The sequence below is a fragment of the Peromyscus californicus genome, unplaced genomic scaffold (genome assembly GCF_007827085.1).
Source record: "Peromyscus californicus insignis strain IS unplaced genomic scaffold, ASM782708v3 Scaffold_13__1_contigs__length_99412109, whole genome shotgun sequence".
Lineage (NCBI taxonomy): Eukaryota > Metazoa > Chordata > Mammalia > Rodentia > Cricetidae > Peromyscus > Peromyscus californicus.
Window position 1 is genome coordinate 85708083 of NW_026294424.1, and position 18946 is coordinate 85727028.

General features: G+C 49.3%; 1 protein-coding gene across 1 annotated transcript in view; it reads left to right on the forward strand.

Moving 5' to 3' along the window:
- The window catches only part of Shroom3 (shroom family member 3), a 301901-nt gene that overhangs the window by 252200 nt on the left and 30755 nt on the right, over positions 1 to 18946 (forward strand). The window contains exon 4 of the mRNA XM_052735386.1: positions 13607 to 13738. Within this exon, the coding sequence (XP_052591346.1) occupies positions 13607 to 13738 (132 nt within the window). The remainder of the gene's footprint in view (positions 1 to 13606; positions 13739 to 18946) is intronic.

Genomic DNA, 18946 nt, shown 5'->3' on the forward strand with positions numbered 1-18946 from the left:
TTTCTTTCGGAGAGGACGCCACTGTGCCCTGTGTTCGTGTGGAGGTCAGAGGCCAACTCGTGGGAGTTGGTTCTCCCTCTGACTATGTGGGTCCCGAGGGTCACACTCGGACTGGTAGGCTTGACGGCAAGCATCTGTACCCACTGTGCCATCCTACCAGCCCCAAAGTGTTGCCTGTGCACCGCAGCTAATAGTTGCTAGACTGCTGTTTTGTCATTACTGAGGATTAAACCTTGGGTGTTGTGCATGCTTGTCAAATGCTCTCCCGCGAAGCTGCATCCTACAGCAGTGACCTTGATTTTTTTTTTTTTTTGTCAAGACAGGGTCTCTCTGTGTAGTTTTGGTGCCTTTCCTGGATCTCGCTCTGTAGACCAGGTTGGCCTCAAACTCACAGAGATCCGCCTGGCTCTGCCTCCCGAGTGCTGGGACCAAAGGCGTGCGCCACCACCGCCTGGCTGACCTTGATAATTTTTTTTAATTATTTTATTTCATGTACATTGGTGTTTTGCCTGCGTGTGTGAGGATGTCAGGTCCCCTAGAACTGGAGTTACAGACAGTTGTGAGCTGCCATGTGGGTGCTGGGAATTGAACCCGGGTCTTCTGGAAGAACAGCCAGTGCTCTTAACCACTGAGCCATCTCTCCAGCCCGACCTTGATATTTTTAAGGGAAGTATCCAGTATCTGTGTCGAATGCCTTCGATTTGGAGGCGTCAGTGTTTTCTCATGGTGAAGTTGAGCCTTCGGCATTTTTGGCAGGAATACCACTCAAAAGATGTGTGTCTTTCTTAGTGCCTTGTGATGTTAGTGTTTCATTACTGCTGGTGGCAGCTTCGGTGACTTGGTTATGGTGAGGTCCCCATGTTTCTCTACTGTGCAGGCCTGTTTGTCCCTTTGCATGAGAGTAACGTTGAGGCTATATGAGAGTTTCTCTTCAAACTTTCTTCTCATTAGCTTTAAAATCTGCTGATATTGTCGGGCGGTAATGGCACACGCCTTTAATCCCAGCACTCAGGAGGCAGAGCCAGGCGGATCTCTGTGAGTTTGAGGTCAACCTGGGTTACAGAGTGAGCTCCAGGACAGGCACCAAAACTACACAGAGAAACCCTTTCTCGAAAACAAAAACAAAAAACTGCTGATATTATCTGTGACAACAGGAACATTCTAGAAGCTATTTTTATTTCCTTCTACACCTATCCATTGGAATTCTTCTTCAGGGAAGTACTTTTTTCCCCTCTCCCATCTAGTTTTCCAGTGATTGATTTATATCAATTAGGACTTCGTATTTATTTTATCTCCTGGGTGATAATCCTCTGCTTCTGTCATTTATGTCCATGCTGCAGATGGTCTCAGTGTTGGCCGTTTGAAGTGATACCAGGCTGGCTCTGGTCTAAATCCTAGTCTGAAACATACAAAGGCGTGAAGTACCATTATTTTGTTTATACTGGTACAGAAAGCAAATGATGTTCTTATCTGTGGAGTCAAAACAAGTGTCGAGGCAGGAGGTTAGTAGTGGTACTTCATGGAGGCCAGTACTGTTATTTGGACAGTTGGAAACTTCTAGGGTCACCTCATGGGCCAAATACAAGAGGTCAGAATTCTATTCAGCTCCTTCTTCATTTAGCAATCCAGCCTTCCTTCCCCAGTGTGCAACAGCAATCCTGTTCCCCAGTGTGCAACAGCAGTCCTGTTCCCCAGTGTGCAACAGCAGTCCTGTTCCCCAGTGTGCAACAATAATCCTGTTCCCCGGTGTGCAACAGCAGTCCTGTTTCCCGGTGTGCAACAGCAGTCCTGTTCCTTAGTGTGCAACAGCAGTCCTGTTTCCCAGTGTGCAACAGTAGTCCTGTTCCTTAGTGCGCAACAGCCATCCTAGCACTTGGAGGCTGAGACCGGAGAATTTTGAGTTCAAGGCCACCCCAAGCTACATCCTTAGACGCTGTTGCCGGGAGAGAGACGGAAGGAGAATATTTGCATTCCTTTGTTTGAAGTAGGGTCTTTGTTTTATCCTAGGTCAGCCTAGAACGTTTGATCCTCCTGCCTCTGCTGTGGTTTCCAGTGTGAACCACCACACCCCGTGGGAGGAACGGAGAATCTTTATGATCTCGCCTATCTTGGCAGAAACGTTTCCCTAAAAATCCGTGGAGCTCTGGGTTAGGATGGTTGGTAATGAGTCGGTAACGGAGATGAGTTATTCTAGCTTACAACCGAGGATTTTCCCCTCCAGTGCCTCCCCGTTCCTTCCACCGCCGCCATTAGAATAGCTATCCGGGGTCAAACGGTACAGGCATCCTCTGTGAGGTAGGTCAGGGTGGGAGAGCAAACAGCGCCCAGTGCTTCTGCGCCCCCAGTTCTCTCAGTGCGGCGTTCTGAGCCGCCTTCTGTCTGCCCTCCAGATACAGTGTCTCAGAGAAACCCCGGTGGGCCGCTACAACGCTGATGATGCCTCAAAAGCAGAAGCCCTGGTGAGCACTCGCACGGGCAGGAGGCTTCCTGCTTTCTCTTTGGATGCATCCTCCAGCAAAGGTTTTCCTTGCTTCCCACCTCCCCGGCCCACAGAGTCAGTGTGGCATTTCAAAGCGGCGTGCTGCTGACCCGGTGCTGGTTTTTCCCAGGAAAAGTACTAAGCCGCCCCCCCTCCCCCCCCCCCCCCCCCCCCCCCCCCGCTTCTTCTTCCCTCCGTGGGCAGGAGTTGGGTTCTAATTGGTCCATTTACATAGGTGACTGGGAGGCAGGGTCCCCCTGGCTTGCTCGAGCCCCGGCAGTCCCTTTAACTGCCTGCTCACCTGCCTGGGACGGGAATCGCTGCGCAGCTCCACCCCTGTGGGCGGAGCAGAAGCCCAGCGGGGTGACTTAGCTCTCTGCCCGGCTCCTGAATACCCGACCAGATTGGCCAGGGGGTTGCTCTATGCGATGTTTCTGTTTGCCACGAGGTGAGTGCACACTGTTGGAATGAGATTCAGGATCTTCCATTGCAGGGTTCTAACTCAAGAGCCCTTTTTTTTTTTTATGTCTTTTTGATACTGTGTTTTGTTTTCTTGCCTCTTTTTTTTTTTTTTAAATGTTTTTTGGGTTTTGTTGTTGTTTGGTTGGCTAGCTGATTGGTGTTTTGTTTGTTTTTGCTTTGTTTTCTTTTGTTTTTGCTGAGACTGCAACCTGGAACTCACCCGGCTGGCCTCAGACTCAACATAATCACCCTACTTTTAGCTTCCCAAGATTATCTATTTTTAAAGAAAAATAAGCAACCACGTGTTAAGTTTCAGCATACTTCCCTCATTCCCATCAAACGCCCCACACGCTCCCGTGTTCTGTGAGGGCTTCTGTCCGGGAATTTCCAGCCACTGGTCTGCCCACAGGGCTACCCAGTTCCTCATGGCTTATCTACCTAGACTCTTTTTATCTCCCTCGGATCAGCCAGTGCTCTGTGCCTCTGTCAGGCCCCTGCAGCTCCCTGTGGACTTTCAGAACTCTGCTCCCTGTGGGGGGCTGGCCGGAGGACTAGTTGCCAAGTCCTCTCAATGCTCTGTTGCCGGCCTGTGTAGAAAGTAAAGGACGTTTTTCAGTTTTATTTTACCCTCTTGCCCCTTCTCTGATGTTCTTTTGTTTGGTTGGTTTTTGTTTTGTAGATCAAGTTTCCAGTCTACATAAGTTTCGTCTTTTCTCATGACAATTTCTGTTTGTCTGAAAGTGACTACTTTTTACTTTGCTAGAAGGGCCTTCTTACTGTGTAGTACAGGACTGCCCCTTACTGTGTAGTACAGGATGGCCCCTTACTGTGTAGTACAGGACTGCCCCTTACTGTGTAGTACAGGATGACCCCTTACTGTGTAGTATAGGATGACCCCTTACTATGTAGTACAGGATGACCCCTTACTGTGTAGTACATACAGGACGGCCCCTTACTGTGTAGTACATACAGGACAGCCCCTTACTGTGTAGTACAGGATGGCCCCTTTCTGTGTAGTACAGGATGACCCCTTACTGTGTAGTACATACAGGACAGCCCCTTACTGGGTAGTACAGGATGGCCCCTTACTGTGTAGTACATACAGGACGGCCCCTTACTGTGTAGTACACAATGACCCCTTACTGGGTAGTACAGGATGGCCCCTTACTGTGTAGTACATACAGGACGGCCCCTTACTGTGTAGTACACAATGACCCCTTACTGTGTAGTACAGGATGACCCCTTACTGTGTAGTACATACAGGACAGCCCCTTACTGTGTAGTACATACAGGACAGCCCCTTACTGTGTAGTACATACAGGACGGCCCCTTACTGTATAGTACAGGATGGCCGGCCCCTTACTGTGTAGTACATACAGGACGGCCCCTTACTGTGTAGTACAGGATGGCCCCTTACTGTGTAGTACATACAGGACGGCCCCTTACTGTGTAGTACAGGATGGCCCCTCGCATCCCTCTCCCAGAGTGCTGGCATTGCAGACATGTGCCACCATACCTGCTTTCTCCTTCACGGAGCCTCCTGTAACCCAGGCTGGCCCCAAACTCACACTCTGTGTAGCCGGAAGGTGACCCTAGCTAGCACCTGCCTCTCTGCGTGGTCTCCCGAGTGCTGGGACTGCAGGAGTGTGCCACTGTGCCTGGCTGGCTTCCCCTTCACTCCTGAAGATGGTCCACGAGGTACAGAATTCCAGGCTGGGAGGTTTTTCTCTGAACTCTGCCTTTTACAGTGCTTATTATGTAGAATGGGATGAATCCGGGCATTTTCATACGTACGTGTCTGCCATCATCCTTTGCTCACGGCCCCCCTCCCGCTGCCTCCCCCCTCAGCAGTCGATGATACCTCACTCTGCTCCCTTCCTGTCTACATGGCAGCTGAGGGGATGTTGCCCGTGACTCTTACCTTTGCTCTCCCATGGGTGAATTCTCTCCTCTGGGCTTCTCTCAGATGTGAGAATTTTAGTTTTTTTAATTTTAAGTAAATTTTTTTAAATTTAAAAATTGCTTTGACAATTACTTTTCATTTATGTACATTTCGAAGTACATATAATCTTTGATCATATCACCCCCATTGTCCCCTCTCCTTCCCTTAAAGCCCCCTCCTCCTTCCCCGCCTTCCTTGTTTATATATTCAGGCCCACTGCCTTTAATTGGGGTTACCTGTGTGAGTGTGGATGCTGGCCTTGGCTGGTATTTTTCTGTTCAGTTTTCTGTCGTGTGGAAGTTTCTGCTTTTTTCTGTGAAGCCTATGAGTCTGTCCCCCTTCTGTCCACTGAGCCTCCTGGACTCGGGGTTGGCACCCTGACATGTGTTCGGGGGGAATTTCTCCCAGTCAGAATTTCAAAGATTCCAGGAGTTCCGTTTCTTCTTCTACTTCCTTCCAGTGCTGTGGGTCCCACACCTCCTGTGGATCCCGTGCTCCCTGGATGCTCTGTTCCTCTCTTGGTTTTGGTGCTCTGTCCTCCCCACCTCAGTCTTTCCCCCTTGCTCTCAAGATTTAAGGGATTCCATTAAGATGCCCACAGGTTTGAGGTTCTTTCTTCAGCCGGGTCCAGCCTGTGTGGGAAGTCCCTCACCCCGTTTTTTAAGCCAGGAGGGAGGGAGGGAGGGAACCTCTGAGTGTCGCCTGGATGTTAAGGAAAAGATCCAGGCCTCTCTCGTTAGGCTTTGAAGTCCTCCTCGTCCATGAAAGGACGTCTGTGCATGGCTGCACTCCGGCACAGTTGAGAGCTTGGCGACTTCCTTTTCTTTCCCTTCCCTCACAGATTTTGGATTCTGCTTTCACTCTTGTATAATTGTGATTTTAAAATTCCGTCAATTAATGCAGTGTCTGCCTCCAAGGATGCTTTGGCTCAGACAGTGTGCTATGGAAAAGAACAGGTTCGTGGAACTGTCTGGGCAATGTCCTAGGGCTCCGGCTGACTTGAATATGGATTTTCATTATGATCCTGTTCATTGCCATGCCACATAAATGGTAAGAGAAAAATCTGAAGTGCGCACATTCAGAAGTGCCCTCGATGCCAGAGACCACAGGGCTGGTTTTTCAGGTTTAGCTGGCACTCTGTCCTCTGAAAGTGAATGAGAGATCACTCTTATTATCCTCCTGAGTGGCAGCTTCTGTGGTAGCCAGCTGTGGCAGTTAAACAGCTCTGTGTTGTAAAATTTATTATGGAAATATTGGTAGGTAGGAAAGGAGTGGGAGCTGGTGTTCTAGAAGTTTTCTACTTTTCAGGTGCTCTGTCCCCGAACCTAGACTGTTTTTTTTTAATTTGGGTTCAAGTTATTTTAAACTTTATTTTAATAAAGTTTTTTTTCCAGTATGATTTTTAAAGAATAGATTTCTTTTAAACATTTTTAAATTGGTATTTACCTTTTTTTCTAATCTCTTCAGTTTCTTATCTGTATCCTCTTATCTTAAATGGGGAGACAGTAAAATAGGGAAAGAAAAGCCTAGCTCCATGCATTGTGCATCAGGAAAAGGAATTCAGCAGCTTCAGTGTCAGCGGTTTCAGAGATACTGTTTTTATTTAATGGAGTCGTGCGCGCTCTCTCTCTCTCTCTCTCTCTCTCACACACACACACACACACACACACACACACAGATGCCATTGAACATTTATAAAGCATCAAATAGCTTGATTCTGAAATATTTTGGTTGATATTTGGGCTCCATCAAACTTCCAGACAGACAGTCTCTGGGGTTGTACTCGGGAGGAGGTTTCCAGCTGTGGTGACGGAGGAGCCAGCCCACCCAGCCCTGCGGGCCCAGGGTGGAGGGGAAGAACCCAGGCTTCCGTTTGCCCCACCAAGCCGCTCCTGCTTGGTCTGCTAGTAGACGTCCGTCCTGGGAAGGACCCGGGAGAACCCAAAGGGGACGCAGCCTTTCTCATTCTTCATCGCCGCCGTCTCAGCCTCTCTGAATCCCTAAGACTTTGCGTGTGGTGTCTGTGCGTCAGCCTGACTCAGCGATCCAGCGTGGAAGTTGGGTCTTCCTGTCAAAGCTCGTGCATAGTAGGGCAGAAAATTCTGAAGTCATTACGGCTGATGCCCCAAAACGTTGGTACAGTCCAGCCCCCTTCCTTGCTACCGCAGAGAAAGCACGCCTCAGTCCATGCGCTGGCTCGAGGCAGAGAGACCACTGGTAAAGAAGCCTCTGCTGCGCTGCTGTCCTGTTGTGTCTGGAGGGCAGTCGGGGGCCAAGGGGGGCGCGACTGCAGACTGTAGGGAGGGGAGCGTTTGTGTCCAGTTGTCGTGACGTAGGTGTGAATGCTCGCACATAGGAAAGTCGGTTGCTCTGGGGTGTGTGTGTGTGTGTGTATGAGAGAGAAGAGGAGAGGAGAGGAGAGTTGGGGGCGGAGAACAGGATTGAAATATTGAGAAACAGGACATTTGGGCATCACTTATTCACTGTTGACTAACTAACTAAAAAAAGACAAACCCCTTGCTAATCCCTCTCTTCTATCACGGTCTTCAGAATGGAGGGTGCGGAGAAGTAAACTACATGGCAGGGAAGGAGATACGGAGATAAATGTGGGTTAGTGTGGTAAACACAGTGCAAGGAAAGGGTGTTAGCTTTTCTCCTCATTTACGGTGTTAGTCATCTGTCTGCTAGCAGACTTCACTCCTGTGAGTCAGTCAGCCAAGCCAAAAGTCCCCAGGGTACATTACGAGTGTGACATTTAAAAAGAACGTCCCCTTTCAGAAAGGACTGCGTGTTACTCTGAGGTGGTATTACCTCATAAATACCTTTCTTCCCACCAGTCCACCTCTTTGGTTGTTTTGGTGTTTGGGGTAGAACCCTGGGCTTTGTGCACACTAGACAAGCTCTGGACCAGTGTGCCACACACTCGCACCTTTATATAGGCTTGTGTTTACATACTGGGACGCTGGGAAAGGATACGTAAGAAATTAACTGGAGTGGTCAGCTATGGGGGTGAGAAATGGAGTCTGGAGGGACAAGACTGCACATTTGGTTTTTATTTATTTCTTAATCATGTGAATTGTCTATTCAAAAGACTTAAAATGAATATGGGGAAATGTTAATTATTTGTTAAGTTTAGTTTTAAGTCCACACATAAGTAAGGTGGTCCTTGTATTAATGTGAATACATTCCTCTGTGTGTGTCCCCATTTAAAATAGATGAAGAAATAGCTGTATATAAGTGGCATACACCCTGGGACTGAGTCAGGGGAAATAATTTGAACCAATCAGTGTGGGGTCCGCTAGGCAAGATAGTAAAACCCATCTTAGAACAACATAACGTAGATGAGGAAAATGATGAGCGACACACGGGAAGAACCTGCGAGTCAGTTCTGCCCCAGCTAAGCCTGTGGTGGTCAGCAGGGCTGTCATGAAGCCCCTCAACCCGAAGGCTGCTACACTGTTCCTTCTGACAGACACGCAGTGCATCGCTGTCGTGGTGGTGAGAATGTTAGTGTTTCGGCCGACTCTGTCTTCTGTGACGGTGTATGCAGTCAACAGCGGACAGACAGGTAGACGGGGCAGTCAGAGCTAAGAATACGGCCGTTTGATTCTGTGGTGTTGTCAGCCCGAGTCTGTTTTGGGTCTTGTGTGTGTGACTTGTGTCCGTCCGGCTGACAGGTGGCCTGTGCACCTGGAAGGCCATGCAGCCCAGTCATAGCAGCTCATCTGGGAGCGGGACCAACAGACGCCCTCCAGGGCTCATTTTCTAAGCCACAATTGTCACTCTCTCCACTTATCTAACACATAACAGTCCTCTGAGGTCATCTGGAGTCCCACTCTACCTCTGAGGCTTGGCTCCAGACCCCGTTCAAGTAAACTTTTGACGCTTGTGGCCAGGATGCCTTCAGAACGCCACATGTGCGCTCTGAATCCACACCATCGGCTCTTCTGTCTGTGGCTGTGGCCAGACTCTTGTTTTGAATATTCCAAACTTATCCTCACCTCAGGGACTTGGCGTTCTTTGTTCTTTCTTTACTAAACATCACACACATGCATGCACGCATGCACGCATGCACACTCTGTCAATTCTAAGTGGTCACTGAGGATGAAGATTCTTCTGCCTCCATAACTTTAAAGATCTTCCATTCCTTCGAGTGTATCATCATCTCTTATCCTGGCTGGTAAAATTTATTCACTGTGATATTGGCAGTAGCTTCCTAAAACTTCAGATTTGAGCCTGCCCCCTCCTGCCTAAGGTCCTTGAGCCTCGGACATCCTTTACTGTGGTCATAGCGTGAGAGGCTCACACTCAGGCTCTTCCTCTCTTTCCGCCTCCCCCTGGTACCTGTCTCCCTGTTCGTCATCTCTTCAGCTGATGGTGTGGCTTGTGCCATGTTTGGGGTTTGCTCATCTCGGGCATACTCCTCCTTCTGCCTGGGTATCCTTCATGTCCACATCCCGCAGCCTTTTATCCTGTGAACTCTTGCATAGCTAGACTGTTCAGTTGTCAAGCACTCTGACAGGTTCTGGAGAAAGTGAGTTTATAATGAACATGCTTTTGACAGGCATGCTGATACATTCCTGTAATCTTCGTGCTCAGTGTCCAGGGCAGCAGCCTTCCTACTTCACGCTTGTGTGTCCACATAGTAAGGCTCTATAATACGTAAACAAATAGGTTTATTTCAGTTCACAGTTGTGAACATTTCAGTCCATGATCAACTGGTCTTGTTTGTTTGGGGGGCCTGTGGCAGGGCAGGAAGTGTGTAGCAGGGCAGGAAGTAGCATTGGTGTGCACAGGTGCTCACCTCATAGGCCTGTGCAGGACAGGAAGTGGCATTGGTGTGCACAGGTGCTCACCTCATAGGCCTGTGCAGGACAGGAAGTGGCATTGGTGTGCACAGGTGCTCACCTCATAGGCCTGTGCAGGACAGGAAGTGGCATTGGTGTGCACAGCTGCTCACCTCACGTGGTGGGGGGGGATTGAGGAAGAATAGTGTCTTAGTTACCTCCTTGTTCCTCTGATACAAGAGCAACTTAACAGAGAACAAGAATTTTGGCTTCCAGTTCCCGAGGGATAGACACCATCATGGTGAGGAAGACATGGCGGTGGGCAGGAGAGGCGTGGGGGCAGGTCGGGAGGCTTGGCTGGCCACATTGTAGCTGTACACGGGAAGCACAGTATGAACAGGAAATGTGGCCGGCTATAGAGCCCCAGGGCCCTCCCCCAGCAATCCACTTCCTCTGCCTTCTGAAGGTTCCACAACCTTCACAAACAGCACCACTAACCAGGGACCAAGTGTTGAGACACACGAGCTTGTGAGGGACATTTCACATTAAAACCACAACAACGAAGGTCTCACCGTCCCCTTCATGGACGTGCCGGCAGTAACCAGCAGACCTCCCTCTCGGTAAAGATCCTGCCACCTCCCGGTGCTGACACCGGCAGCCACGAGCAGCCTGCTCGTCTTCTTGCCAGACTGTATCTCTAAATCTTGCTGCTCCAGTCTTCCCTGCTTCCCGTTCTCAATATAACTCTGTCTAAACACAATGGTTAATAACCATGTTGCTGCCCTGGAATTTCCTAGGTTCATGAATTTGGCTCTAAACCTGGCTAAAAAGCAGCCAGCGATTAACCACCAAGCCATTCCTGAGTGCTATGCTGTCCTGAAACCCCCTCTGCCAAATCATATTCAGCCTTCCTGCCTTTCAGGACATGGGCAATGTGGACACATCATGTGCCAGAATGTCCTCTGAGCGGTTTCTAGTCCAGTTCCCAGTATAGTTGGTGTTCCCGTCTGAACCCTCGTAGCCTGAGTGGATTACTCTTCTCATCACTATGACAGAATACCCACCTGAGGAAACTCAGTGGAGTTGAGCGGGTGCAGCCCACCACTGTGAGGAACCTTAGTGGAGCTGAGCGGGTGCAGCCCACCACGGTGAGAAACTCAGTGGAGTTGAGCGGGTGCAGCCCACCACGGTGAGAAACTCAGTGGAGTTGAGCGGGTGCAACCCATCACGGTGAGGAAACTGAGTGGAGTTGAGCGGGTGCAGCCCACCACAGTGAGGATCCTTAGTGGAGTTGAGCAGCTGCAGCCCACCACAGTGAGGATCCTTAGTGGAGTTGAGCGGCTGCAGCCCATCATGGTGAGAAACTCAGTGGAGTTGAGCGGGTGCAGCCCACCACGGTGAGAAACTCAGTGGAGTTGAGCGGGTGCAGCCCACCACGGTGAGAAACTCAGTGGAGTTGAGCGGGTGCAGCCCACCACAGTGAGGAAGGCAGGAAGGGAGAGCAGCTCTGGTTCTTGGTACTGCCGACTGCTAAGGAGCAGAGATCGCAGGCCAGAAGTGAGGCTGGGCCGTAATTACCCCTCAAGACCCATCCCTCGGCAGCCCACTTCCTCTGTCTGGACCCCACCTCCTACAGGTCCCACAGCCTCTCAGAACAGCACCCCGTAAGCTGGGGCCGAGTGTTCAAACACGTGAGGACATTTCACTCTCAGATCATAACACTGGCCCATTATAACCAGAAGGAAAGTCAAGGTGAAAATTTATTACTTACAGGTACTTAAAAAAAAAAACCCAAAGCTCAAAACCAGTGGTATCTGGTTTAGAAACTAGATTGGAACCTACGTTTCCTTTGTTGGGTTAATGGGATGAAGGATAAAACAACAAGAGACCAAGAAAAGAGCAAGTGTATTCCAGCCCGCCCAGGACCTCTCTGGTCCCCTAAGGGCCTGTCTCTTGAGCCTTTAGGGGACTAGAGAGCACCGAGCCAGCTCTTTTAGAGGGGACGGTTGGAGAGCTAGCCGCAGGCCAGCACAGCACAGCACATCAGCTCTCCTGTTGCTCGACCTCCTTGGACCTTGCACATCAAGTTCCCCAGAAAAGTGGGCTGCGGCCTCAGCCCAGTTCCTCAAGGGTGGCTGGGTTTTCTGCAGCGCCATCTTGGATGCCTGCTTCATCACCAGATTCCTTTCGCTATCATGTAGATTCCAGGCAGGCAGTTGTACCGTTTGGCCTCTGTTTACCCTTCTGGTTTCAGGCCGCAGCCAGGGCCATAGCAGCTCCCCGCCTCGCCTCTGTGGCCACACCCTGTTTGCTTTACCACAGTTACCTTGGAGACCGGTCTCTGTGTGATTCCTTTTTACACTTCTAAAAGATAGTTATTTGTGGGTACACCTGATAGAAGGGGGCACGGACGGCCCAGGCAACGGTCAGAGGATAACTGTGGAGTCGGTTCTCTTTCCACCTTCCCGAGGGTTCCAGGGATCAGACTGAGATTGTCAGGCTTGCACAGAAGTGTCTGCCAGCTGAGCCATCTGGCTGGCCCTCCTCTGTGTAATTATTGACTCTTAATCTCCAGAAACGATCTTGGAGCTGGAAGGGTGGTGGTTGCGTCAATATTTCCTCCTACCCATTCCCATATCCGCCATCATCCACCCTCAACTTCTTTCTCCTCGTTTTCCCCTTCCTTTTAGGTCAGTCTAACAGGCTTGTCTGTCTGGCCTCTATTCTATCAGTTCATTAGCAGCAAATGAGTTATATCGAATAGTACTTAATATCTATTGATATTTTACTCTGGGCCAGCTATAATGTTAGTCTCAGAAAATCAGATTAAAATAAGATGAATTGAGCCTCTGATTAGTGTCTTCAGGTTTTAGGCATGCAGAAATTTAGGGACAGGAAGTGACTTCCACAGCCAGTTAACAACAAAGTCTGGCTGAGGACTAAAGTCTCCAGGCACCTGGTCTAATAGTGTTCCATTTGCCTAACAAGTAAAAGTTCACGGCCATCATGGGATCGGGTTTTCCTGTGCATTATAGAAGCTAATTTATTTGTTACAGGGGAGAAATGGATAGGGTTTTAGGGCTCAGGGGCAAGTATGAGGGGTTGGGATAAGTTACATCTATTATTTCCATCTTATCAAGTGGGGTTCTGTATCCCAAAGTGTTTCTAAACTACAGAAGTATCCCCCTGTGATCTCAGAGTTCAGAAGTTGTCAGCGTGAGATGCCCTGATGGATCACCTCACTCTTTAGACAAAAATACTGCGCCGCAGCTGTCCCGTGACTCTGGCTTTCTGTAGTCCCTGACTCCTCCTTGAACTCATGTTCGGTCTAAAGGACACCCACATTTTCTCTTCGGCTCCATCAGATCTTTGTGTTTGAAGGGCAGGATGCTTAGAAGTTGAAGTCACCGACTTGCAAAATGAGAAAGAAAGTCTTTTGGAGAACACTCTGTTCTCTAGACTGTGGCGTGGAACATTCATTGTCAATGCAGGGCAGCCTCTGACTTTCATACAGTTCTTACCAAGACAGTGAATAGCACCGTCCACCCAGAGTCTGGCAGAGGACCTGAAAAGCCCCAGGAAGCTTTTTACAGTGCATATACGCAAAGTCCCTTGGGAAATAGGAAGGAATTTTGGTGTTTTCCTTTAAATCTGGAGGGCCAACCATGTCCTTACATTCAGAAGGCACAAAATGCCAACATGGAGGAAGCCTGTATATATAAAGTTACCCTGGCTTGGCAACACTCCTGTGCGGTCCGAAGTGATGGGAGATAAGAGGTAAAATGGAATATTTGTCGAGCTGAGGAGAAGTAAGCGATGCTTGCATCTGTGATCTCTTGGGACCCAGGTCTCTGGGTCCCCACGCCACCTTGCTTTGTGAGGGGACTCGGCCGAGAAGCTGCTGATGCTGAAGGGTCCCCTCCTGTGTCTCCTCAGGTGCAGTGAACCCGCCGCTCGCCCCCACTCGTGGCATACGACCAAATTTGGAGAGAACAAGCCTGATGCCAGCATGATGCAGATATCTCAGGGCACGATGGGCCCTCCTTGGCACCAGAGCTACCATTCCAGGTGAGTGGCCACAGCTGGCATCCAAGGGTTTCTCTCCTTCAAAGGTCATGCTCTCCCCCAAAATGTCTTTTTTCTCATCCTCTTAAAATGCTAGCTGTGTGGGTGGCTCATCCTTCCATCACTTCCTGACCTAGATGGTTGAGGGAAGGCAGGAAAGCTTGATCACGGCTGGTGATTTGGGATATTTTTGGAACCCATTCCCCTTCAGCTATTTCTCAATACCTATTACAATCCCATATCTGAAAATTTGACAGACTTCTTTCCTGGGTGCTTCAGTGTCCTGTCTGCGCTATTCAAAATTGTATATATTTTCAACTGAATTGATGATACGCCTATATTTAAATGTTCTGCTTGGGGTTTCTCTTTCTGTCAAAGCAGTTCATCTTGCTTGGCCCTATAGCAGAAACAACTAAGATGGAGAATTTCTCAGTGACACGTGATTTCCCGAAGTCCGTTGTTCATTTCCCTCTTCTGTATGCAGTACTATTTTAAAGAATACAGAAGTTGCTGGGCGGTGGTGGCACACATCTTTAATCCCAGCACTCAGAAGGCAGAAGCAGGCCAATCTCTGTGAGTTCGAGGCCAGCCTGGTCTACAGAGCGAGTTCCAGGACAGCCTGGACAGGGCTACACAGAAAAACTCTATCTCGAAAAACTAAAAAGAAAAAAAAAATAATAAAAGGAATACGGAAGTTTATGCCATTTTGCAGTGTGAGCAAATTAGTCTGTCTGAGTGTGGACAGGGGATCAGTATGTGAGTGAGGACAGAGCTGAGTCAGGTCCTGCAGTCTTCACGTGTAGCTGCTAGGTTACATGTGTGCTGTTGTCAAGAGTGAACAGCGCCTCCATGAGTGTGGCAGCCCAAGGGGTTTACTCCAGAAATCGACCCTTAACACATCTGAGAGGAACTGGGAAAAGGAGATCCTAGCCCAGACCCTCAGGCATACTGAAGACGAAACCGAAGTCAAGATTGCCCACACCAGCTGCATGCACAAGCTAGCCTCCATTTTGATCCTGAGGAATCAGGCTCTACACAGTATTATCATCACTTGAGTCACACACAGGTGGGGCAATGGTAGGGAGGTGGGAAGGGCATTTCACACCTACGTAAGAGTGAGGTGCAGATAGTGTGTTAGGGAGAGCCACTGGGAGGCTTCTGGAAGGGTTATTTAACAGAGGGTGGCTGTACTTGGGAGAAAGGTAGGATTGACTCAATTACAGCCCTTAAGGATCATGACTGGCTCAAAGGCAAATCCTAGGCCTCTCATTGGTGGACACAGGACCGGACAGACCTCTTCTGTCATATTAGAGTAAGCGTCAGGCCACAGGAAGAAGTGACTCCTAGTTACTTAACTTCCTATAGACACTCCTTTCCCTCTGCCTCCCAGTCTGTCTGTCTGTCTGTCTCTCTCTCTCTCTCTCTCTCTCAGGAGGTGGGCGGGGTGGGGGTGGGGGTTGAGACAGGGTTTCTCTGTATAACAGCCCTGGTCTGGAGACCAGGCTGGCCTCGAACTCACAGAGATCCGCCTGCCTCCGCCTTCCAAGTGCTGGGATTAAAGACTTGTGCCACCCACACCTAGTGTCCTCCCAGTCTCTTAGGAGACCAGTTCACAGCATCTGAGCCATCTGCTCCAGACTAGGTTCCCTCACAGTACACCCTCCACAAAGGACCCTTGATTTACAGCGCCGTAAGTGTTGGGGCTTTGTAGAGTGTGGGCACCTGACCACCTAAGGGAGGAGGAGCAGACTGCTTGAGGTTTTAGGTATGACCTTGGGGTCACTCTCATTCCTCACCTGCTCATGAGCGTGAGCACCCTTTGATCTCGACTTCCTTTTCTCTAGAATGGAATTAAGGACACCCATGTCACTGGGTCATTGTGAGCATTAAATAAAGGAATGCATGCAACTCCTAGTGCACGGGAAACATTCCATACATGACAATTATAATAAGCAGGCTGTGGATTTAGGGGTCCAGGGAAACCTGCTGAAGGACTTAGCACAAAGCAGAACACATGAGTGCCACTGAATGGCGACTCCTTTACAACCTCCCAGCCCTCCCGTCCTCACTGCCTTAGGAAGCCCTAAAGCTGAAGTCCCAATGTGACCTCAGGAATGTACCGACCCTACAGCAGAAACGAGACCGGTGTGGTCAGGGTGTGGGACCCCTGCTCGAGTGACTGTGGCGGTGGTATACTATACAGCAGTATCCGGAAGGCCGCCCTGCCCCTCTCCCCTTGTCCTGGCCTCCAGTAGAGGGGTTAGAGAGGCTGAGCTATGCTGGCACTGTGTCTGCCTCCTGCTCCTTTGATGCCAACGTGGCTATTAACACACAAGCCCTGTGCCATAGAACAGCAAGCTCAGATTACCCAGAATGCTGCAGGTCTCTGAGTCCTCTCCCACCGTAGCCCAGGCACACCTCTGTGGCTCTGTCACACGGCATCCCCTCCCTCTCAGTCTACTCGTGGACACACAGTGGCAGCAGTAGCCGGAAAAGGACCACCGGGGTGTCCCTAGGCTCACAGTGACCTAGTGTGCCAGGTTGGTGGTTGGCTTCCCTCTGGTGGCCTGAATTCAGTTTCCCAAGCCCAATTTTAGGTCTAAGTCCGGGGGTCTTTTTCTCATGAAAACAGCAGAGTAAGGGGATGGGGAGGTGTTGGAGGGGCAGAGGCAGTGAGGGCCGTTGGTTTTAACTGTCTTGTGAGCGAGGTTGGATTTGGAATTGTCCCGAAATTTGACGGTAGCTGCTTTCTGCCAGGCCCTTGCCACTTTCTCTCTGCTGTCTGAGAGTGGTTCTGAAGTATCAGGAGAGACTGCAAGGACACGTCGTCTCTCTGACAGGAGGCTGAAGTAGCAGTATCAAAACACTCATGCACAGGACTCACTGAGAGATCCATTCACCTGGCAAATGCGAGCACCCCCATGTCTCAGATGGCCTTAGTGATGGGCACGCTCCCTGAACAAGATGGGAAATGCTTCACCTTATAACACTGTTTCTCCAAGAGTCTTCCATGAAGTGAAAGTTCATGAAGTATTCCTTGGCAGAAAGTCTCTAGAGTCGAATAAGTTTAGAAAACTTTGCTTCGTGCATTTCCCCCTTGGAACGACAGATGAACAATAGTTTACGGAAGACCCAGAAGTCTGGCGGTAAACAGACTTGTTTAACTTCAGCCCAGTGTTTTGCAAACAGATTCGATCATTTTAGGAATTAAGGTTCTGTGAGTACACATCAGGAAATTTTTCATATGCTTGTCTGTGCTTTTCACAATGTTTTGAGCATTTAAAAATTACCCTTTTTTTTGAGAAATACTTTATTCTGTGAGTATAAGTATTTTGCCTGCATGCATGTATGTGTACCACATGCATGCCTGGTGCCCTTGAGTCTGAAGAGATTGCTAATCCTCTGGAACTGGAGTTTTGGTGGTTGGGAGCCAAACGCAGGTCCTCTGCAATATCAACATGTGCTCTTAACTGCTGAGCCATCTCTTCAGCCCCCAAAATTACTTCTAAGTACACGAACCCCAGAGTAGCATAGAAGAGCACATGTGTGTGTCTGCCACAGAATCAGCAAATGCTCTGTGTGTGCGTTCATTCTTTAAACATTGTGGCTAGAACTGAATAGCTTTCACGTAACCAAAGCTGTGATATAATGTCAAGTGGTATAAATGCTACGGGGGAAATAAAAACAGCGTTACAGGATGTAAGGAGAGCCAAGGTGAAGGTTGTTTTTGGAAGTCTTCTGACATCGAGACTTGAGGAAGGGAAGGGAGTGAGCCAGGTGACGGGCACTCCGGGTGGTAGAGCAGCGAGTACCAAAAGTCCTCGACACTGGCAGAGATGGGTCTCATAGGCCTGAGTCACTGCCAGGAGGGTCAGGGGCTGGAGTGCAGTGAGCAAGGACAGCAGTAGACGGTGAGGTTGGAGAGGCAGCCAGACCACGGTAAGGACTTTGACCTATGGAAGATGCAGTCCTTGATAGTCAGGTTACCTGTGTTAGCATTGAAACTGGCAGGACTGAAGATGTCATTCCTCACTGACTCATCCCACCTCCATGAATGCATTTTAGAAGCAGGAACATCAAAGCTAATAGGAATGAGTATCTCCAGATAATAGTGAAAAGACTTATTCCCGGAGGCCAGCATCAGGCCCCGCATCCCTAGGCAGCCCGATGACGGACCACTGAGGGACAGAGCAACCCCCAGGAGAGTAGCCTTACAAAGTCCTCATGTGGTGCTGTCCAGTTGAGGTCTGCAATAGGAAGTGGGCCCCCTAGACACTTGCTCTGGTCTGGCGAGAGTCAGGCGTAACTTCCTATATTCTGAGATCCATCAGTGATGGCATTCTCCCTGCTCAGTGGTGGTCCAGCCGGCTGTTGGTGTAGTTGCTTATGTGTATGTCCCTAAGTTAGGTCTGAATTTCCAATTCAGCAAATGACTTTTGCTGTGTCCACTTCCACTACAAGCCTCACCTCTGCACCTCCTGCTGCAGGAAGTTAGAGGAATTGCAGCCAGACAGATGGGGCTGACTTGAAGGGCTCTCCTTCCTTACCTGTGCAGCAAGCCTCTTCACTTTAGAGGAGAACCAGGAAAGTAGGAGGCAGGGCGCGGTAAAATTTAGCCACGACACATGCCATGCCGTTGAGGGCAGGTCAATTTTTCCTGAGCTGGCAGGCTCAGGAACTGTTTCTTCTTTCTCTCTTGACCTTATCCTGTCCTTCCCAAAGCAGGATGCTTCAGTTAGTTGACTTTCCCAGACGAGACAAATTAGACTCTGTTGAGGTAAAATGCTGAGCATGTGGTCTTCTTGCTGACCACAGAATGATTTGCTGGTCCCTCACTAGTTTTCACTCTGAACATTGTCTTCGAGTCTCTTCATACATTCTCTGGAGTCATTCCAGTTTAAAACATTAAAAGCATACACTCGGCACTGCGTCATTACATTTGCTTATATGAGATCTAGAAATATATATACTACATGATTTTAATTGCTCTTGAGTCTCTACTCGTCTGTAAAGGAATAGCCTAGGTAAGAGCTCGTGATTTACCTTCCTTTGGAGAACAGTGAGTCACAGCGTTTACCATAAAGAGACTGCTGATTGAGCTTCGTTTATTCTAATATGGCTTCTCCAGAGGTAGAGAATTTCTTTTCCCTTTCTGGTTTCTCGCATATGCTGGGCAAGGGCTGTGTACCTATGTATACCCAGTGGCTGCCA